Consider the following 23,465-nt stretch of genomic DNA (forward strand, 5'->3'; position numbering starts at 1 on the left):
TTATTACTTTTCTGGTTTGATTATATATTTAAAGTAGATGTTTATGCTTGGTACATAATGCAGCTGCACGGCTTGTTTTCAACCTGTCCAAGTTCTCGCATACCACCCCGCTGCTGCGATCCCTCCACTGGCTTTCAGTAGCTGCACGCATCAGATTCATAACACTGATGCTTGCTTACAAAGCCAAAAACTAACCTGCTCCCTCTTACCTGAAAGCCCTCATCACTCCTCGCACTGAACCCCACACCCTCAGATCTTCCAGCACTGCTCATCTGGTTCCACCATCTCTCAGGGTAAGAGGCAAGTATACAAAAAGACTCTTTTCTGTTCAGGCACCAAGGTGGTGGAACAAACTTCCCCTGGGACAGCTGAGTCACTGGCTATTTTCAAACGACATTTGAAGAACTACTTATTCATGAAACATTTCAGCTAGCACTTCCTTCCTTGTTTGTTGCATATATGTTTATTTAAAAAAAAAACCGAACAATGTCTTAGACTCATGGTATCTTAAGTATGTAACCTAGTGACCTTAAGTATGTATCCAATGATGGAGGCTTTCCTGTTGGTTACAGAGCTTAAAGTTAGGGTTAGATTTAAGTAGAGGTAGCCTTAATTAAATACTGTAATAATTATGGACTCAGACTTTACAGAACAGACTCTCACATGTACAAATTGCATGTTTAGTACATTTTTTTAAAATTTACTTTAAATAAATGTACTACAATTACTCTTGTAAAACACACACACACACACACACACACACACACACACACACACACACACACACACACACACACACACACACACAAACAAACAAACTTGCCTCCTGAGACATGGTTGAGTACACTCTGCAATTTCCAGGAAATATAAGGTTTATTTTAAGCAGCTTAAATGTTATGAGCAGTTTTACTAATTTATGTAAAAACATCATGGAGGCCTTTCGGTGCTGGTACATCACAGATTCATCAAATTCATTTGCACATTGTGAAACAAACTGTACTGCATTTAAAAAGATTTGTTTGGGTTGATCTCATGATACTCTGATGCAAAATACCTGCTCTATTATTTAAAAAAAATAGAGAGATATAGAGAAAAGAGATATAGATTGCAACTTTCATATCTTTATGTTTTGTTAGCAAATTGTTTAACTGAGAGTTTAACTAGAATCTTTTTACTAATTGTCTTCCTGTTGACAAAGAAGTCAGTCAGTCAGTCAGTTTTTCGATTAGAAATGTTCATGCGCAATGTGTGAAATTTTACTAAAATTTGAGATCTTTGTGCGTTAAAAAGATAAAAACATCCAAAAAAGTAAAATTGATCACTTTGCTATGGGTACGGGGCAAAAAGCAGTGTGTGAAAGGTTTAACGGGATGTTACAGACTAGGATGTGGAGATATTTTACAGCTTTTGACATGAGAAAATACACCGACATTGTACAGGATTTGTTCCATACATACAATCACAATTACTATTCCAGTATCAAAATAAAGCCAATTTTTCAATGTATTTTAAACTCTTTAAGATAATTTTCACCAAAAATTAAGCAACTAAAATTCAAGTTTAAAGTCTGAGACAGTCAGAATTTCCCATTTAAAAAGACAATTACACAAAGGTTCTGAGCAAATTTTTACTAATGAATACAAAGTATATCAAAAGATTGCCCAGTACTGTATACTGTATAAATTTCAAGAAAAGGAAAATTTCACAAGCTAGAGTTTGTTCAAAGGGTGAAGTATGTTCAGAGGGTGTTCTAAATAGATCAGAAACCATCAGAAAAAGTCTCTGTTGAAATGGGTGCGGTGGCCCGATAAATTTAATCCCTGGGTTCCTGGCCAAAAAAATAGTTGACATTGTGTGTAATTTCTGAAAAGTTTTGCCATGAACATATTTGATAACTATAATCATTAAACCTTCATAAAGTGTGGAATCTTAGTAACCTTTCCAAGCATGGATGGACATTTATCATAATAATAAGCTCTCTTTTAATTGTGTCACTTTTAGAGGTTCAATATACCCATGGTTGGCACTCATTATCAAAGCTTGACTCCCTGTTACATTGTTTTGAAGGAAGAAAACAACTGTTTCTTAAATATTAGTCATGGGTATTATAAATGAATGAAAGTACTGGTTAATGAAATCAACAAAATGTTGAATAAACTAATTGACATGGTGATCACCTGTAATGCTGTTAAAAATAGAATACAAATGGAGAGCTCTTAACATTATGCTTTCAAAACCAGTTGAAACAAGTTCGGAAGTGAGAATGGAAAGCATCTAATCCCACTGATACTCATGTATGCTCAATGTATGCCTATACAGATATTATTAAGTATCAATGAGTTGGTGACAGCTTTGTTCCGTTACTGAGATGTGTACTGAGATATATTGGTTGAAAACAAGTAGTCACTACTACTTATGATAAGCCACATTACTGGTATAGCAATCAAAGTCAAATAAGTTCAGAACAAGTATATACCCTTTAGTTACAGAAAATCTATATCTAAACCACACTTCAGACTCGTTAAACATTCATTCTGTCTGAAAAAATGATAGATCATGTTGAAGTTATCTTGAATCGCAGATTTACTTGGATCATTACATCATTTAGGTTGAAAATGGCCTCCCAGGTTTTCGTTGTGTCCCCACTATGTTTGGGGCTGTTCTTGGAGATCTGTTCAAAGGTCTTTTTAGAATGGTGGATTAGTTCCTCACAAGAAGATTTGCTATTGCAAACCTCATTTAAAAACTGTGGCCAAACATCTTATAAGCACTGTAGTGAGGCACATTATAAACAAGACACAAACACAGAATCCTTCCTAATTCTGATCCAGCTGCACTTCCATCTGATCTTTGCACATGGTTCCGAATAAAAGATGCAAGGTAACTAAAATCAAGATCAGAGTGAAAAAACAAGAGGAGAGACAACAAGCTTGCTCCCATTTCTCACAAAAGAAAGCAGCTGAACACTTTCTAACATCATGGCTTTTACACGGCCTAACCTCAGAGTGTACTAAATTGGAACTGGATATTTTCACACTTTATACCCAAATGAGTATCGAAAAGTACACATATGTTGAAATATGTCTGCGTTCTTCTCTGATGGACAACAGACACCCTGGAGTTTTTTGTGGCTGAAAATGTTGACAATTACCTCAACTTACGACACTTTTTTTTAACACCTAGCCTGTAAAATTGTGAACACTGATGGTACCAACACAGCTAACATTGCTAATGTTGGGGTTGTTAACTACCCTATAGCATTACTTTTCTCACAAGTGAATATCATGCTATGAGGTCATCTATTTTTCTCTTCCTAGCAGTATATACAAAGCTACCTTCAAAATAAAATAAATTCTACAACAACAGAATAAGACAGACGGTCAAAAGGAAGGTCTTAGACAAAAAAGCCTGGTTTAGTGCTGAAAGCAAAACCTTTGACCGGATTGTACATATTCACGTTGATTTTTTAAAAAAATATACGTTTACTGAATGGCATTAATTTGAGAATTAAAATTATTTGTGCTAAAGATGAATTTTGTTTGAAGAACATACTCAATACCTCACTTTTTTCAAGAAAGAAACCATCTCACCAGCTGTAAACCCCAGTCATGCACAAGCAACAGCCAAGTATCCTATTGTAAGCGTTTGCCTGAATACTTTCAGCCTAGCTGCAGGGACCCTCATTTGCTCACAAGAGAATCTTTTCATCTGTCCGTTACCTAAAACTATAATCTTTGAAATGGTAGAAAACGACGGCTTTTCAACAGCTCGTACAATAAAAACCCATTTAATTTTAAACATTTCAATAGTTTGTAGCACTTGTCCTATATGTAGCCAATATTTGTCATTGATGCGATGCCTAGTGCAAAAGAAGATACAGTATATAAAGAGTAGGGTCTTTTCTTCTTGATCATGTTGAGGAAGTCAATTTCTTGCATTGCAAGTGATTACTGTTCTCAATTTCTGATATCGCTTCTCCTGCATCTGTTGAGGCAGTGCGTCAGCTTTGGCCAAGGGGATGCAGGTTCAGTTAGCGGAAATTGAATGAGAGATGAATGAGTTCCATCTCGCGTCCTGTTTGGATGACTCTAATGCCTCTGCCTCAGCTTCGGGAACTCGCTTTGTGATGTCTCCCGAACCGAACAAGGGATTACCGTTTGCATTGAACTCTGAGGTGCATGATGTGGATGATGAGCAGTCTGCCACTGTATTGTTTCCTGAAAACAGCCTGTGGTGTCTGTGCTGTTGAAGGCAATTAAAAAACATCACTAAACTGTATTCCAGGCAAATGCCTTACTCAATTCAGTTTCAATTCAGTTTACATTTATTTGTGTAGTGCTTTTAACAATTCACATTCTACACAGTTTGAGTTTGGGGAATTAAGCAACCAAAAGCTGAGTTCCTGAGGAACTAGTGGGTCAGCGCAATTTCCGAGTTCACCACAAACCCAACACTAATTCCTTCCTGCAGAAGTCTTCAGATGATCGCTAATGAATACCTGACCATAAGGCTTTCAAAGAAGGCATGACAGTCCCTGTGTGGCCCTGTCTTAGCAATCCTATGAGTCACTGGCTGTGATCAATCCCCAGTAGACTGCAAACCAGTCGATGAGACTACAACCAGAGGTAGGGCGTTGGTAAGTCCGAAAGAAGAGGCAATCAGACTCGGAACTCGGAACACAGGGAGCTCATGAGTGGAATGAAAATCTTGAGAGAGAGAGAGAGAGAGAGAGAGAGAGAGAGAGAGAGAGAGAGAGAGAGAGAGAGAGAGAGAGAGAGAGAGAGATACTTTTTTAATATAAACGTTTCTTTATATAACCCTCTTTTAAGAAGGGGGAAATTAAGATTTAATGAACACAAAATTGTATTAAGACAGAAAAAAAGATAAATTAATTTAACTGTAGAATTACAAAGATATTCTTCTCCAAAGCCAGGAGTTACCTAATCAGTGCTCACAATAATGATCATCTACTTTCACTGTGAATTTTTTAAGTAATGTTTATTAAATTCATATGATTAGACAATGTAATCAAATCAAATAAGCCACAGAATGCGTCTTGAAAAAACGTCAATGCATCCTGATATAGCAAAATTAAAATTGCTTTAGTTTATCATAACCATCAACATGCCACAGATAGTTTGGTCTCATGGAGTGATAATAAATTTATGACCTTTCCTCTGCGCTGTCCCTCATGGGTTAAGTTTTTACAGCAACCGCATAATGTAATCACGTTTAACACACAACTTGTGTTTCTACTAAAGTGCTAACCACATTGTCCAGTAACCGAACAACTGTCCTGGTCCACAAAGCTCTGATCATATAGCATTCCTTACATCTTTTAATCTGGGATAGTTTTGTCTTTGAAACATACCTGCATTCTTCAGGTGTGTTTTTGAGACTGCAAATGAATCTTTATGTCATGATATGCTATCAGCATATTAAAAATCACAGCATACCTGTATGAATGTTCTTCCTTTTCTTGTTTGACAATTTAGATTTAAACTCAGAACTCCACACATGCACAAGAAATAAAGTTATACACAATTTTTTACTGCCTGTATATTTTCAGTGACCGATGTATTATCTAATCAGCAATAAGAATTTCATTCACAATCGTTTTTGGAATTATTTTGTTTTCTGAATTGTCGTTGTGTTTTCCAATTTGTTATTTTGTTTTATGGTTTGTTATTTTGTTTTGGATTTGTTATTTTGTTTTGCACTTCCCAGCTTTTCTATGCTGCACAAAAAATATTTTATTATATCTAATTTGATATTGGGCAGTGCTTTGAAAGTAGCAATATGCTGAAAGACAGTGTTAATCAGTTCATAATTAGTTCCTTATATCTGCTTAGCTCTGAGCATTGTTTGATGTGAATTAACTACTGCATATTCTAACCAAGCATGTGTGGACCATTGAACTGATTTTATTTCATGAAGTAAGCTTTCAGTCTGGAAATAAAAGATGGAAAGATGGATGCAGTATGATTAATGTCTTACTCTAAAAACTAGAAGAAAAAAAATGTTAACCTGTATTTAATATCTGGTGACTAATTTTATTTAGTGGAGTTACTTAAAGTCAGATGATTTTGTGAACTGACAGTGAAATGCTAATTTTAGAGTAAATCCTAAAGATATCAAGTGGATTCCTGTATACTTTATACCACAGATACATGTTAATGGTATAATGATTTCAGTTGCTCCATTGTTATGTGTGTGTTATTACAGGCTTCTGAGGGCCCAGTCTTTGGAGTGGTATTATAACAACGTCAAGAGTCGCTTTAAGAGGTTTGGCAGTGCTAAAGTCCTTAACACCCTCTACAAGAAGCACATTATTGAGAGAGGTGCACTGTTAGAGTTGACAGGTAGGCTTTGTCTACACACACACACACACACACACACACACACACATACACACACACACATGCACACATGCACACACATATGCACACTATTAATGTGTACACCAGTATGAGGAAAACATTATTATTTCATCATAATACATTTTATTTAACAAATTATCCTGGCCGAGAGCCACAAAAATAGGTTATTTATCTAGCAAACAGGCCCTTCATTATTTTGCAGATTTTTATTTTATTTATTTATTTGCTTGTTTGTTTGTTTATTTATTTATTTATTTATTTTTATTATTTAAATGTGTTTTGTGCTTTTTGCAGAATTGAATTGCAGAAAATTGTTTTTTTCTTCTTCTTTTGATCACTCCCACTAAACATGCATATGTAATTACATTCTATGATGACTGTACTCATGTTTAACTCACATGAATTGAAAAGGGCTTTGTCTGTCATGATATGATATCATATCATCATGATATGAAATGACCCATACCGGATAATTTGCAATAACTCTATAAATATAATATAAATATAATATAAAACTCCTCCAAATATTGCAAATTTTATTGATTTTCTGTTCATTTTTGTAATCACAATAGTGCAAAATGCTGGAGGAACTGACTTAATGTTGGGAGACAAGGTGTAAGGTAGCAGATAAGAGTCAAATGACTAGTCAAAACAGTGTGGAGGGACAAGCAAATAGTCAGGTAATGATCAAACAGAATTTCAAAGAGCAACACAGAATCAAAATAGAATAGAAGAAGCATTTATTTTTGTCATATATACATTACGGCACAGTGAAAAGGTTTCTTTGCATATCCCAACTTTAGAGGTTGGGGTCAGAGCACAGGTTCAGCCATGATACAGCACCCCTGGAGCAGAGGGGGTTTAGGGCCTCGCTCAAGGACCCAACTGTGGAAGCTTGGCCATGTTGGGGCTTAAAGCCTGAACCTCCAATCAGCAGCCCATCGTCTTAACCTCTTGAGCCACCAACAAACCATTGAGCCACATAACGAACTTACTTTCTTAGTATACAGCTTGCTTTTTAACTTTTTAAATCCAGTTCATTTGAACTTTTTTGCTAGTCTTGCTAGCCACTACTCACCATTTAATGGATATGAGAAAATATTTCTAATTAATGCTGATAGGTCAATCCAACAAACAAACTTTTGCTTTGGGAATTTTTTTTTACATGGGAAACATGTTTTAGCCTTAACTTTTATTTATACTTCTCTGTACAACTGAGTGAAGAAACATTTAAAGCCATAAACTAGACTTCAAAAAAGTGAAGCATCAGGCTTAATTATCATGATTTGCTCGCTATTATCAGGAAATATTCATCGGTGTCCCGGTCCGTGCTACGCCAAACTAGAGAATTTACTGGACTTTACGTCGAAATCGGTTATCTTACAGATACACACTTTGGGTAGCGACATATTGCTATCTGCAAAACAAATTCCTGTGTCGTGGTGGGCAAGGACATGGTGGAGGCTGAGCAGCTGAGTGCTCCCACTCCTCACTCCCAAGGGGTGGGGAAAGAGGTAGACTACATCGAAAAATGGCTACTGACAACTTAGCATTGTCAACATCAGTAATGTATTTTGGATTTTAGATCTCTTTGTACTAATTGCTCTTGGACAAGAGACATCTAGGTATGTCCTTCATTTATGTGCTTCTATAGGAAACAAAACGACAGACATTGCATAGTGTAATGTAATTTCCTCAAGAGGAATTTCCTAGATAGATTATAAAGATTGTTTGAGTGTTTTCGACAAAAATAAAGTTTTTGTCGAAAACACTCAAACAATCTTTATTATCTAATCTATCTAACTACAAAATTATGAAATTATTTTAGATTTTCAGGCTTAATATAGTGTAGAGTAGATTGAAAATCAGAAAATCTTCAAAATTGAAAATCAGACAGCTGAATACTATGATATTATATGAAAAATGGTGTTCTTTATTTTTAATAAAATACATGATTGATATATCCCACACACGTGATGTACATGTAAAGAACTGGAATGATTAATGTTTATCTAAAATATTAGAAGATCAGTTTGTTAGAAGGTTAATATGAGCTGAAGATAAGGTGGAGAGACTCAAGGCTAAGAATCAGCTTAGGCAGACCTTGGTAATGTTATCCTGATCAGGACAGGATCAGACATTGTAATACAGACAGTGATTGACAGTGTTGTCCTTTCTTCGCCTTGGTGTTGAGTCATGTTTGTAAAAACTCAACTCAACAAATTATCAGGAAACTCATCTCTCATGTTTATTAAGGAGCTTTGGGTCCTGTTGCACAGCAGCACAAATAAATTGTGTACTCTTGCCTGTACATACCAGAGTGCTATTTATTCACAACTTCCACAACAGCACCCCACCATACTTTGTGGCCTGCTCTCACATGGTGACACCCTGAAGGGCCCAACAAGGTTAGTTCAATATTGACTTATGGTCAAATGATATCTGAAGCTAAGAATAAGCTGACATAACACAAGCTGACATTGGTCTAATATGTAGCTAGCTGAAGGTATTCCAGAGATGCTTTGGAGGACAGGTTTAGTGCTGACTGATATAACCAGAAAAATGGAACACTAAGCATGAGGCAGGATTATACCTTGAAAGAGACACAGGGTACCATGTACTGTATACTGTGTGGAAAATAGTTATTGATGTTGAACAGCCCACATCTACAACAACATTCATTCATCTTCTCCCGCTTATCCGAACTTCTCTGGTCACGGGGAGCCTGTGCCTACCTCAGGTATCATCGGGCATCAAGGCAGGATACACCCTGGACGGAGTGCCAACCCATCGCAAGGCACAGACACACTCTCATTCACTCACACAATCACACAATTTTCCAGAGATGCCAGTCAACCTACCATGCATGTCTTTGGACGGGGGGAGGAAACCAGAGTACCTAAAGGAAACCCCTGAGGCACGGGGAGAACATGCAAAGTCCACACACAAGGCGGAGGCGGGAATCGAACCCCCAACCCTGGAGGTGTGAGGCCGAACGTGCTAACCACTAAGATACCATGCCCCTCTACAACAACATATGTAATGAAATTTACTGATTTAGATCAACATCTATACATTCTTCACCACTATATATGAGGGAAACTATCCAAACAGTCGATTGCAGGAAACTGAGCAAACTTAATACTTTCAAAGCTGATTTGTCTAGTGTTAAGATGAACTATGTATTTATTAATTTGGCATTTGATATTATCTGCATAGACAATGGTGATAATATCCTAGTATAGTAAAACACTTTATTATGAGCAGAGTTACAAGATCAGAAGCTTAAGACAATAAATTTGTAAGCATAAAATACGACACGCCTTTAAAGACAGGTGGGAATTCATTATACTATTCTAAGACACAGAAACTAATCTGACATATAAAGACACTAGTTCAGGTGCACACACATCAGGACACAAAGGTCATTAAAGAAGGGTTTGAATTAATCAAACCCTTCTTTAATGACCTTTGTGTCCTGATTTGTTTATTATTTTTGTCTTGCTGACTTCTGAAGCCGTCACCACCTAAACAAAGAATAAAACCAAGCAAGTGATACTGCGTCGTGCCACCTTTTTGATATCTATTTATTTATGTGGACTTCACTTGGAGGAGAAGTCTGAGTTATGCTGCTGCCTACTTCTTTACTGATACCAGGGATATCAGGGAAGAGAGTATCAAGAAACATGCAGAGACAATGATTAAATAGCAAACCTCTTCACAATTTACTGAGACCAACGGGGAGTATTTATACAGAATAATGGTGTAGTATCCTGTGTTATCTATTGATAAAACAAAAGATGCCAGCAGAAACAGACATGGTGGCTAACACGTTTACTGATGTTGTGACAAGTTCAATACAAAGTGTCTGGGCTTTGCACATGCTTATTAGAACAGAACAGAAAGAAGTAAAAGAAAAGGTTGTAGTTAAGGTGAGAAATGATATCACACAGTCAGCCCAGGGCAAAGTATGCTAGTATATATTCATAATATATCAGTAAACCATTCTAGCTCTTTGAAATCCAATCTACTTGCTCAAATAACACAGATGTGAGACTTGAGGCTAAAGATTTGTTGCTAAAGAGACATAACTTAGTCAAGATCCAGATTCATAACTTATATAAAGCATAAAATCCTGGACCTCTGTGAACTTTCAAACAAATTACTGCTGTCTAAAGCTGCTGAACTATACACCAGTGTCCAACAAGTCTGCAGCATGCTCAGTGCATTGAAAATCTGCAATGTGATGTGAGTTTGAAAAGCTGTGGCGTGAATACCATAGTTATCAAGCACTATTGCCACACCAACTCAAAATAAAAGACAAAAATAAATCCATGGTGGACTACTTGGTTGAAATCACAGTGGGTGCAAATAACTCTTTTTTGTTTGTTTGTTTTTTTTTTATGTGATGCTGGTGAAAAAGGACTTAGCAAAATAAATATTTGGATGGCAGAGGCTCTATGTACCATGAACACCGACAGCCATTTTTTCCAGACATGAACAAGATCCAACCACTGTTGTGATTAATCAGCTGAATTAGTGGAGTTTATTATGGCTTTTAGCTGCTGGCATTAACTGCAATGTGTGGGTTTTTTTTTTCTACACTGAGCAAAGTTTTCTGTGAATCCAGTATGTTACACCAGAGGAAAAACTCAGCTTGTGCAATTGTCATCTGGGAAACACCTGACAACTAATTTCCATAAGGGAGAAGAGTGGAATGAGATGCCTCTTAGTAGGCTACAAGTCTTCTAATGGACAGTTTACTTTTATGGCACTGACCTCGAATTTTACGTGGATTCATGATAGAATTGATTGAAGTATATATATACTTTTTCTTATGATAGAAGTTTTTTGGAGAAAGAGCAACAGTGCATTTTGAATGTGATCTGCTTTGCCAAATCTAGCATTCATTTATCAGTTATGAAAATATGAATGGTGATTTTTATATTGGTTTTTGTTTTGTTTTGGCTTCAGTTAGGGGTTGCTACAGCGGATCATTGTTCTCCATCTTGATCTGCTCTCTGCAACTTAGTCAAACCAACAATCTGCCTCCTCCTGGGCCTTTCTCTTCTGCTCTTGCCCGGGGTCTCCATCCTTTGCATTTTTCTTTCCATTTTTCTACCCCATATCCCTCCTCAGTACCCAAACCATCTCAATCTCACCTCTCTCACATTGTCTCCAAACCATCCTACCTGCACTGACCATCTAATATACTGATTTTCAATCCTGTCCATCCTCATCTCAGCTTTCAATGCAAATCACAGCATCTTCAGCTCTGGCACACCCAGCTTTGCCTCCTGACTTTTTTTTGTCAGAGCCATGGTCTCCAAGCCATACAGCATACTGTAGCTGGTCTTACCTACGGTTGCAAAGGGGTTGAAAGTTTCCGGTAAATTTCCGGTATATTTCTGGAAACTTTCCAAGGGAACATAATCTGGGGAATTTTGGAAATATTCAAAATTGGAAACTACGCGAATTTATGGAAATCTATGGGGAATTTATAGGAATTATTTGGAAATATAGGGAAATTTATATAAACAATATCATATACAAATATAAATAAACATTTTGTTTGGTCATAAGCAGACATGCATGCAAGGTAATACAAATTTTAAAAATTACGTCTTGACTGATTTAATTGTAAGTAGAACTTTAATTGATTATTTCATTGAGTGACACAAAAGCATAATATACATTATTATGCTTGTAATAATAATAATAAACTTAATCATTGTAATAAACATTATTTTATAGAGGATTTTTCTTTATTTCAGGGGGAGTGTGTGGGAGAGGGTCATCAAATTATCTGTGTATGTGTAACACTCCTAATTTACTGCTTATTAAGAGTTAGAAAGGTAGTTATTAAGTTTAGGTATTGGGTACGATTAAGAATGCAGAGTAAGGTAATGCAGCATAAGGCATTGATATGTGCTTAATAAGTACTAATAAATAGCCAATATTCTATTAATATTCATGCTAATAAGCAACTAGTTAAATGGAAGAATGCAAGTACATGCAGGGGGTTTGGCCTCAATGGCCCTCCAGTAAGCAGTGTGCTGTGTACATGGAATGCAGGGTACAAATTAAATTGCACTAAATCTTGTTGTTTTAAACAAAATTATGCTGTTAAGATTTTCTTTAACTACATTTAAGTTCCTTGTTATAGGCAACTCTGCATTTTTTTTTTAAATTCCCAGTTTAGTTCCATATATTCCCGTTAATTCCCATATATTCCAGTTAATTCCCATATATCCCTGTTAATTCCCATGGAAAGTTTCCAGCCTTGAAAATTCTTAACACAGTCTTGTAGATTTTCCCTTTCACTCTCACAGACACCTTTCTATCACAAATTTCTTCTGCCATTTCAAACAACAGCTACAGTATGAGCTGATCCTTGATTTGCAATCCCACTTCCAACTTGAATCTGTCCATCATTCACACTTCAGCTGAATTCAATTCAGTTAAATTTATTTGTACAGCACTTTAACCGTTTGCATTGTCTCAAAGCAGCTTTAGAGGAGTATAGAAACAGAATAAAAAATGTTTTTAGGATACTAGGATACTATATATATATATATATATATATATATATATATATATATATATATATATATATATATATATATATCCCTATTGAGCAAGACAGAGGTGAAGAAGGCAAGAAAAAACTACCTGAGATTATACGAGAAAGAAACCATGAGAGGAACTAGGCTCAGAAGGAAACTCATTTGGGTGATACCGGACAGTAAATAATGTTATCGTCTTCTACATTTGGCTTTTCTCATTACGGGTCTCCATAGCGAATCATCTGTTTCCACCTAACTACTGTATATTTTTGGCATCCTCTACTTTATGTCCTCATTCAACACATCCCTATATCTTTTTGGCCTTCCTCTTGATCTCTTACCTGTCAGCTCCATCCCCAACATCCTTCTACCAATATAACCACTCTCCCTCCTCTGCACATGTCCAAACCATCTCAATCTAAGATCTCTGGCTTTGTCCCCAAAACAGCCAACCTGAGCTGTCCCTCTGATGTGCTTGTTCCTAATCCTGTCAATCCTCGTCACTCCTAAAAAGAACCTCAAAATCTGCATTTCTGCTCTGTCTCATTTTTTTTCCTCACTGGTACAGTCTCTAACCCATACAGCATAGCTGGTCTCACTACTGTCTTGTACACATTTCCTTTGCTCTAACTTGACTCTTCACCTCTTTTCCACACTTCCAGTCGCACTGGAAGGTTGACCCCAAATATTTAAACTCCTGCAAATTTTTTACCTCAGCCCACTGTAACCTCACAGTTCTACTTACCTCCATCTTGTTCAAAAACAGTAAGCAGTGTGATAGGGAGAGGGGGATGGTATAATTTAGGAGATGGTATCACTCCCTAGTGATTTCTTATTTGATGTATTTACAGTAGGGATGTCAAATCTTATCTGCAAAGGGCCAGTGTGGGTGCAGGTTATAATTCCAATCAAGTAATCAAGTGAAGAAGTGTGTGAAGGAATGTTTGATCTGGGTCAGTGAAGGAATAAAAGTATTAATTAAAATCTTCAGAGTTCCTAATAATCTGCAGGGTCAATTGGGGTATTTAATTAGTGGTGGTGTTTACTTCTGTTGGTAGCATGACATGCAGAACTGGCGCAGAACTGTTTAGAGAACTTGGCAGGTAATCCATCAGAATATTGCTTCAAAAGTGTTGATATCTTCCCTGCCTAGCTCCTTTGTGTTTTTTTATAACATATAATAGTTTTTGCTGTAGTGTTTGTTGTAGTTACTGTATATACAAGGGAGTTATATTTTTTAAGAATAAGTTTCCTTATTTTGGTTTTGGTGCTTTCTGTGGATAACAGTATCATGATGCAAAGTAATATGTGAGAGGGAGATGCTGGAGGAGGCTGTTTCATTTGTGTCTACATGTAGCTTCATTAGGGTTGTGGATAAGGTAAAAAAAAAGAAACAGACAGAATTAAAAGTAAACACACATTTAAAAAAAAATCACCATTTTAATTCTGGATACCTTTAAGGAAAATAGTCTGCTAGTTTCTTAAATATGCCAGTTTATATAAATAATATGATGGGTGTACTCATATGGGGGTGTGAGATACTGTACATACACATACATACAATCCCATGCAAATGTATTCAGACCCCTGATCAATTCTCTCATATTAATACATTTTAAATGGTATGCTGAAATGTTATTCTCATACTGAAAGTTATTGGAAGGTGAAATTGTGTTTTATTTTGGAAAATATTTTTAGAAAAAAAATAAATATCTTTCTTACGTAAGTATTCAACCCCCACATATTAATATTTGGTAATATTTGTTGCATTTATAATTTGATAATATGAAAGAATTGGTCAGGGGTCTGAATACTTTTGCAAGGCACTGTATGTATGTGTATGTACAGTATCTCACAGAAAGATTACATTTTTGTAAAAAAAATTTATCTTTCATGGAACATGGAAAAAATGACACTTTGCAGTGTAAAGTAGTAAGTGTACAGCTTGTATAACAGTGTAAATTTGCTGTCCTCTCAAAATACAGTAACTCTACAGCCATTATTGTCTAAACCGCTGGCAACAAAAAGTGAGTACACCCCTAATTGAAAATGTCACTTACAGTATGTCACTTGTGCTGCCATCACAACACAAAAACACAGACATAAATTTAACTGTTTTCATTTAACACTACATTTTTTTTGGTTAAACATTCATTCATTTGATTAAACATTCTGTTAAACATTAAATTAATTATCACTAATACTTTCATTAACAATAAATGCTTCAAATGAAAAGATATAATATATAATAGTCCTAGCTTCAGTGCAAACTGTGCATTCAGTATCATTTAGTTTTATGTTAATCAGGTTTCTAAAGCATGAGTGTTTCTACATGTTTGTTTTGCTTAGGGTACAGACAGTCTCTATGTTGTGAAACTAAACAATGACTCATTGCAGCTAACAGACAGTCAGTACAGCCTGCTTGTTAGATACCTGGCCTTGAATCCAGAATATCACTGATTAACTAGGCCTGTTCTATTTTCTATGCTGCTAGAAATGAGTTGGATGGACCCCATCAAGCCCTAACAGGCCAACTTTGCCCTCAAAATTGCTCCAATTATCTATGAAGCGCATTATTTTTGGACTGACACCGGAACATGCAGCAGTTTAGCACCCATAACCTGCTGTAACCTACATTGCAGTGACAGAATGGGGTGGGGGCCAGAGCATATTACAGTAATGCACAACAACTTCACTAATTTACACACTCAGAAAACAGCCCTGCAGGGATCCAGTGCTAAGGATGATTGAGGAAGAGACATGTTTGCCCACCCATACAACTTGTGGTTTGTCTGTCAGGAACTTTATCTGTCAGGTGGTGAGTTTGGAGGGAATTATGATGTTAAATGTTAAAACTGTAGACAACAAACTGCATTTTGACATAATTCCTATTTTTGCTGCCCTGGTAACAGGGCTGTATGATAAAGATATGTGATGCCATTCTTGTTAGAGTGGTTGAGAAGGTATGCCCATTGTAGTAGGTCCAGGGTATTGAGTAACGAAGAAGTAATAAAGTTATGACTTTCGAATCACTTATTCACAACTGATTTCAGGGCTACTGGGCAATAGTCATTGAGTCTGTCAGGCTAGGGTTTCTTTGGGAATTTTTTTTCCCAGAAGCCAACATTCTGATTTCCATTATAAGCTTATTATTATTATTATTATTATTATTATTATTATTATTATTATTATTATTATTATTATTATGTTGGCTTTGTAGAAGCCAACATTCTGATTTCCGTTCTAAGCTTATTATTATTATTATTATTATTATTATTATTATTATTATTATTATTATTTTTATTATTTTTATTATAATTATTAGGGGTCAAGCCCCGAAGGGGCATAGACACCTATTGTTATTGTCGGTTTTCTTATTATTATTAGGGGTCAAGCCCCGAAGGGGCGTAGGCACCTATTGTTATTGTAGGTTATATTATTATTATTATTAGGGGTCAAGCCCCGAAGGGGCGTAGACACCTATTGTTATTGTCGGTTTTCTTATTATTATTAGGGGTCAAGCCCGAAGGGGCGTAGACACCTATTGCTATTGTCTGTTTTCTTCTTATTATTATTATTATTAGGGGTCAAGCCCCGAAGGGGCGTAGACACCTATTGTTATTGTCGGTTTTATTATTATTATTATTATTAGGGGTCAAGCCCCGAAGGGGCGTAGACACCTATTGTTATTGTCGGTTTTCTTCTTATTATTATTATTAGGGGTCAAGCCCCGAAGGGGCGTAGACACCTATTGTTATTGTCGGTTTTCTTCTTATTATTATTATTATTAGGGGTCAAGCCCTGAAGGGGCGTAGACACCTATTGTTATTGTCGGTTTTCTTATTAGGGGTCAAGCCCCGAAGGGGCGTAGACACCTATCGTTATTGTCGGTTTTCTTATTATTATTATTATTATTAGGGGTCAAGCCCCGAAGGGGCGTAGACACCTATTGTTATTGTCGGTTTTCTTCTTATTAGGGGTCAAGCCCCAAAGGGGCGTAGACACCTATTGTTATTGTCGGTTTTCTTATTATTATTATTAGGGGTCAAGCACCGAAGGGGCGTAGACACCTATTGTTATTGTCGGTTTTCTTATTATTAGGGGTCAAGCCCCGAAGGGGCGTAGACACCTATTGTTATTGTCGGTTTTCTTCTTCTTCTTATTATTATTATTATTATTCCTCATCTTCCATTGAAGTCAATGGCAGCCCATAGAACCGTATGTAGGAAAGTTATGTAATTTGGCACACATGTATAGGCCAGTCTTAGAAGTTACTATAGCAACTTTGGTGTGTCAAGCTCAAACCCTTTAGTGCCACCAACAGTCCAAACATCCAATTATGTTCATGTTCATAACTGCTGACTCGTAAGGCCTAGAGACACAGTTCTTGCATATTTTGGATCCTTTGCTCATGCCGAATCGAATGTACCACATGACATCATTTCTGTCTTGAATACCTTTCCGCCATTTTGAATTTTCCGTAATACCTACTTTGTCAAACTCCTCCTAGACCGTTTGTCCGATTTGCATGTCCTTTGGTAGCTAGCATCTAGAGACACCCTTAGACAAAAAGTTATCAAAAGCTTTTTGATAGACCAATGCCTTCTCATATACCGTGGCAACATACATGGTGGCGAGCACGCCAAAACAGACTTGAGGCCGTATCTTCGCAAAACTTATGCGTGTCGACACGAAACTTGGTATATGTCATTATAGTCATGACCTGAGGGTGCAAGCAACGTTTCGTGACAGCGACACCTAGTGGCCACGAGATTTGAAAAACAGCTATTTTTGCTTATAACTACTGCAAACGTGAGTCTAAAATCATGAAGTGAGTGTTGTTAGACTCCTTGAGGCATGCCGACTCAAACGATACCAAACGGTTTTTGGACGGCCATTTTGTGTGGTGGCGAGCACGCCAAAACAGACGTGAGGCTGTATGTTCGCAAAACTTATGCGTGTTGACATGAAACTTGGTGTATATCATTATAGTCATGACCTGAGGGTGCATGCAACGTTTCGTGACAGCGCCACCTAGTGGTCACAAGATTTTAAAAACAGCTATTTTCGCTTATAACTACTGCAAACTTTAGTCTAAAATCATGAAGGAGGTGTCGTTAGACTCCTTGAGGCATGTTGAGTTAAACGATACCAAACCGTCACAATATACATGGCGGCGAGCACGCCAAAACAGACATGAGGCTGAATGTTCGCAAAACTTATGCGTGTCGACATGAAACTTGGTATATGTCATTATAGTCATGACCTGAGTGTGCATGCAACGTTTTGTGACAGGGCCACCTAGTGGCGACGAGATTTTAAAAACAATGCCATATCGCTACAAAACTTGGTATGGTTCATCAGCGACATGTTCTGAGTGCATGTGATAGGCTTGACCCCGGAATGGCTGCTTGCACCTATATTTATTATTTTTATTATTCCTCTTCTTCCATTGAAGTCAATGGCAGCCCATAGAACCATATGTAGGAAAGTTATGTAATTTTTCACACATGTAGAGGCCAGTCTTCGAAGTTACTCTAGCAACTTTGGTGTGTCTAGCTCAAACCCTTTAGCGCCACCAACAGTCCAAACATCCAATTATGTTCATGTTCATAACTGCTGACTCGTAAGGCCTAGAGACACAGTTCTTGGATATTTTGGATCCTTTCCTCATGTCGAATCGAATGTACCACATGACATCATTTCTGTCATGAATACCTTTCCGCCATTTTGAATTTTCCGTAATACCTACTTTGTCGAACTCCTCCTAGACCGTTTGTCCGATTTGCATGTCCTTTGGTATCTAGCATCTAGAGACACCCTAGACAAAAAGTTATCAAAAGTTTTTTGATAGACCAATGCCTTCTCGTATACCGTGGCAACATACATGGTGGCGAGCACGCCAAAACAGATGTGAGGCTGTATCTTCACAAAACTTATGTGTGTCGACACAAAATTTGGTATATGTCATTATAGTCATGACCTGAGGGTGTATGCAACGTTTCGTGACAGCGCCACCTAGTGGCCACGAGACTTGAAAAATAGCTATTTTCACTCATAACTACTGCAAACTTGAGTCTAAAATGGTGAAGGGAGTGTTGTTAGACTACTTGAGGCATGCTGAGTCAAAGGATACCAAACGGTTTTCGGTTTGCCTTTTTGTGTGGTGGCGAGCACGCCAAAACAGACGTGAGGCTGTATCTTCGCATAACTTATGCGTGTCGACACGAAACTTGGTATATGTCATTATAGTAAGGACCTGAGGGTGCATGCAACGTTTCGTGACAGCGCCACCTAGTGGTCACAAGATTTTAAAAACAGCTATTTTCGCTTATAACTACTGCAAACTTTAATCATGAAGGAGGTGTTGTTAGACTACTTGAGGCATGCAGAGTCAAACGATACCAAACCGTGACAACATACATGGTGGCGAGCACCCCAAAAGAGACGCGAGGCTGTATGTTCGCACTGTATGTGTGTTGACACGAAACTTGGTATATGTCATTATAGTCATGACCTGAGAGTGCATGCAATGTTTTGTGACAGCGCCGCCTAGTGGCAATGAGATTTTAAAAACAATGCCATATCACTACGAAACTTGGTATGGTTCATCAGCGACATGTTCTGAGCGCATGTGATCGGCTTGACCCCGGTATTGCTGCTTGCAGCTATATTTATTATTATTATTATGTTTGCTTTGTAGAAGCCAACATTCTTATTTCCGTTATAAGCCTATTATTATTATTATTATTATTATTATTATTATTATTATTATTATTATTATTATTATGTTGGCTTTGTAGAAGCCAACATTCTGATTTCCGTTATAAGCTTATTATTATTATTATTATTATTATTATTATTATTATTATTATAACGTTGACTTTGTAGAAGCCAACATTCTGATTTCCGTTATAAGCTTATTAATATTATTATTATGTTGGCTTTGTAGAAGCCAACATTCTGATTTCCGTTATAAGCTTATTATTATTATTATTATTATTATTATTATTATTATTATTATTATTATTATTATTATCATTATGTTGGCTTTGTAGAAGCCAACATTCTGATTTCTGTTATAAGCTTATTATTATTATTATTATTATTATTATTATTATTATTATTATTATTATTATTATGTTGGCTTTGTATAAGCCAACATTCTGATTTCCGTTATAAGCTTATTATTATTATTATTATTATTATTATTATTATTATTATTCTTAGACAAAAATTTATTTAAAAAAATGCGGCCTAGGGCGTTCGAGCCACATGCACCAAATTCAGATATGTCGTAGACCCTGGTCTGAAGTTTGTTGCTTCTATTTTTCTAAGCGATTGGAATTCCGGCATTCCCGGTACGGAAGCTCAAAGTGGCCTTTTTTCCCATAGACTTCCATTATAAACTTTTGAGGTTTATAACTCAGCAAGTTTTCGAGCGATTTACACCGAACTCGGACAGGTTCTTTAGGACCTCACTCCGGACAAAGTTTTTATTCCGGAGTTCCGACGGAATTTTCGGTTTTCCCGTAGTCGACGATCGAACATCCCATAGACGTGAATGGGGAATTCAGAAAATTCCTCTAAGCTCTCACACACACAGCGTGCGCAGAGCTCAGGCACGGCTTCTCTCTCTGTGATCGACGCAGTATCATAATAAGTAGAATCCCATAACGACTGCAGTATTGACATGAAATGTCCAAACCCTCAGTAGCCACTTTTTGCCAAAAGTATTGGCACCCCACCGGGTATTCTGGTGACGTCACTCGACACCACATGACGTCACGTGTAGCCCCGCCCCCAAAACAAGCGAAATCAAAAATTTGCACAACATGGACATGTGACATATCAAAACACTCAGCACAATGAGAGGAACTGCCCCACGGGTATTCTGGTCACGTCACGTGACTTCACGTGTAGCCCCGCCCCCAAAACAAGTGAAATCAAAAATTTGCACAACATGGACATGTGACATATCAAAACACTCAGCACAATGAGGGGAACTGCCCCACGGGTATTCTGGTCACGTCACGTAACTTCACGTGTAGCGCCACCCCCAAAACTAGCGAAATTAAAAATTTGCAAAACATGGACATGTGACATATCAAAACACTCAGCACAATGAGGGGAATTGCCCCATGGGTATTCTGGTCACGTGACGTCACGTGTAGCCCCGCCCCCAAACAAGCGAAATCAAAAATTTACACAACATGGACATGTGACATATCAAAACACTCAGCACAATGAGGGGAACTGCCCCACGGGTATTATGATCACGTCACGTGACGTCACGTGAGGTCACGTGAGGTCACGTGACGTCACGTGAAAATATAAATTTGCACAACATGGACATGTGACATATCAAAACACTCAGCACAATGAGGGGAACTGCCCCATGGGTATTCTGGTCACGTCACGTGACGTCACGTGTAGCCCCGCCCCCAAAACCAGCGAAATCAAAAATTTGCACAACATGGACATGTGACATATCAAAACACTCAGCACAATGAGGGGAACTGCCCCACGGGTATTCTGGTCATGTCACGTGACGTCACGTGTTGCTCCGCCCCCAAATCAAGCAATATCAAAAATTTGCACAACATGGACATGTGACATATCAAAACACTCAGCACATTGAGGGGAACTGCCCCACGGGTATTCTGGTCACGTCACGTGAAGTCACTTGATGTCACATGTAGCCCCGCCCCAAAAACAAGCTAAATTAAAAAATTGCACAACATGGACATGTGACATATCAAAACACTCAGCACAATGAGGGAAACTGCCCCACGGGTATTCTGGTCACGTCATGTGACGTCACGTGTAGCCCCGCCCCCAAAAAAGCAAAATAAAAAATTTGCACAACATGGACATGTGACATATCAAAACACTCAGCACAATGAAGGAAACTGCCCCACGGGTATTCGGATCACGTCACATGCTCATGGCCGATCACCTCCAAAAGTATTGGCACCCTAGCGGTCCAGTAGCTTTCACAATCTTTCTGTCCACTCGCCTCCAAAATGCACCAGCCTTTGCTTATACTTGCACCTTCAAAGCCAACATCAAAGTTTGTCGCTATGAACTTTACAAATCTAGTTGTATCATGTTCTAGTTTCTTAATAAATCCCACAACCACTTTTGTAAACCCGATGACCTAATGAGCTTTGCATCTGTCATCATGAACTCCCTCTGCCAGTCTGTGTCATCCAGCGTCTCCTTCAGAGTGGCCACTAACTGGTCTGTCCAGCACAGTTAAGCTTATTTTCCAGAGACTGGACATTGGCTAACAGGTTCTTAGACAGGGGAACACAGTGTGCATATGCCCCTAGCCTGTTCTTGATGTTGATGTCCCTCATTTGCTCTGAATTTAATGAATATGTATATATAATTTAATGATTTAATGATAATGTATATAATTCACCCGAGCCATAATAAATAATACATTTTCATAAGTATTTCTGTTTTTACGTAGCATACTAGAACTACTTATGAATACTTATGAAAATGTGTTATTTATTATGGCTTGGGTGAATTATATACATTTAATGAACATTTTCAGCATTTGACAGATGTCCTTATCCAGAGTAACATACAAAAGTGCTGGTTTACAACACTGGTGTACTAGACTTAGGATACCATCAACCTAAAACTCTTTTGGGAGCTTTGTTTTTAGGGAAAAGAATTTCATAAAAACAAACCGGGAAAATAAGAGCTATTTTAAATTTTTCATGAAGAGGTAGGTTACTGGTAGATAGCCAGTGATTCAGCTGTTCAGACATCTAGGGGAAGTTCATTCCACCACCACAGTGCTAAAACAGAAATAAGTCTTAATGTGTACCTTCCCTGAGAGATGGTCGGACCAGCTGATCATGTCAGGACTCTTTGGCCATGTGCGTTTGTTTATGTTCTGTGTCACGTGTCTGCCCCACCCTTGTCTCTTCCTCCCTGCCTCTACACACATGTTCCTTGTGTTAATTGTCATGTGTATTTAACTATGCCGCATTGCCTATGGTGGCTCGGAATCCTCGTCTTGTGTGTCGTCTTTGTCACGTACTTGTTTTTTATTTTTATTTAATAAACCCGTTTATTTGAGCTATCCTGCATTTGGGTCTATTTTTTATCCCTGCATCACTGACAGATCAGTGCTAGTAGATTGGAGAGAATCTTGTTTTTTGTTTTTTTTATGTCTTAATATCTTTCATCAGATTTTGTTTCATATCAGACAGTGTCTTTTTGAGATCCAAATGTACAGCAGCTATCAAAAATTAGCATGTGAATATTTCTACCACTATCATGTATGCAGTTGTGGGCACATTCTTTAAGTGTCTTACTCTGCTCTGTGATGCCTAAAGAGATGTGGTTTGACAGGATGCTGTGATATCAAAACCAGCTAATTTACTCCTTAAATATCAAGAGTGTGCCAACAGCATAAAGCAGTGCCAAATATGTAATAATATTGACTAGATTATAAAAAGATTAGATTTCACTTATATGACATGTCGAGTTCATGTCA

The 23,465-nt window shown here is 37.5% G+C and overlaps 1 protein-coding gene across 2 annotated transcripts in view; it reads left to right on the plus strand.

Moving 5' to 3' along the window:
* Nucleotides 1-23,465, plus strand: part of myripb (myosin VIIA and Rab interacting protein b) — an 81,876-nt gene that overhangs the window by 37,090 nt on the left and 21,321 nt on the right. For both annotated transcript variants that reach the window (XM_047808804.1, XM_027173048.2), the window contains exon 4: nucleotides 6,226-6,362. In XM_047808804.1, the coding sequence (XP_047664760.1) occupies nucleotides 6,226-6,362 (137 nt within the window). The remainder of the gene's footprint in view (nucleotides 1-6,225; nucleotides 6,363-23,465) is intronic.

Source organism: Tachysurus fulvidraco, chromosome 25 (assembly GCF_022655615.1).
Source record: "Tachysurus fulvidraco isolate hzauxx_2018 chromosome 25, HZAU_PFXX_2.0, whole genome shotgun sequence".
NCBI lineage: Eukaryota > Metazoa > Chordata > Actinopteri > Siluriformes > Bagridae > Tachysurus > Tachysurus fulvidraco.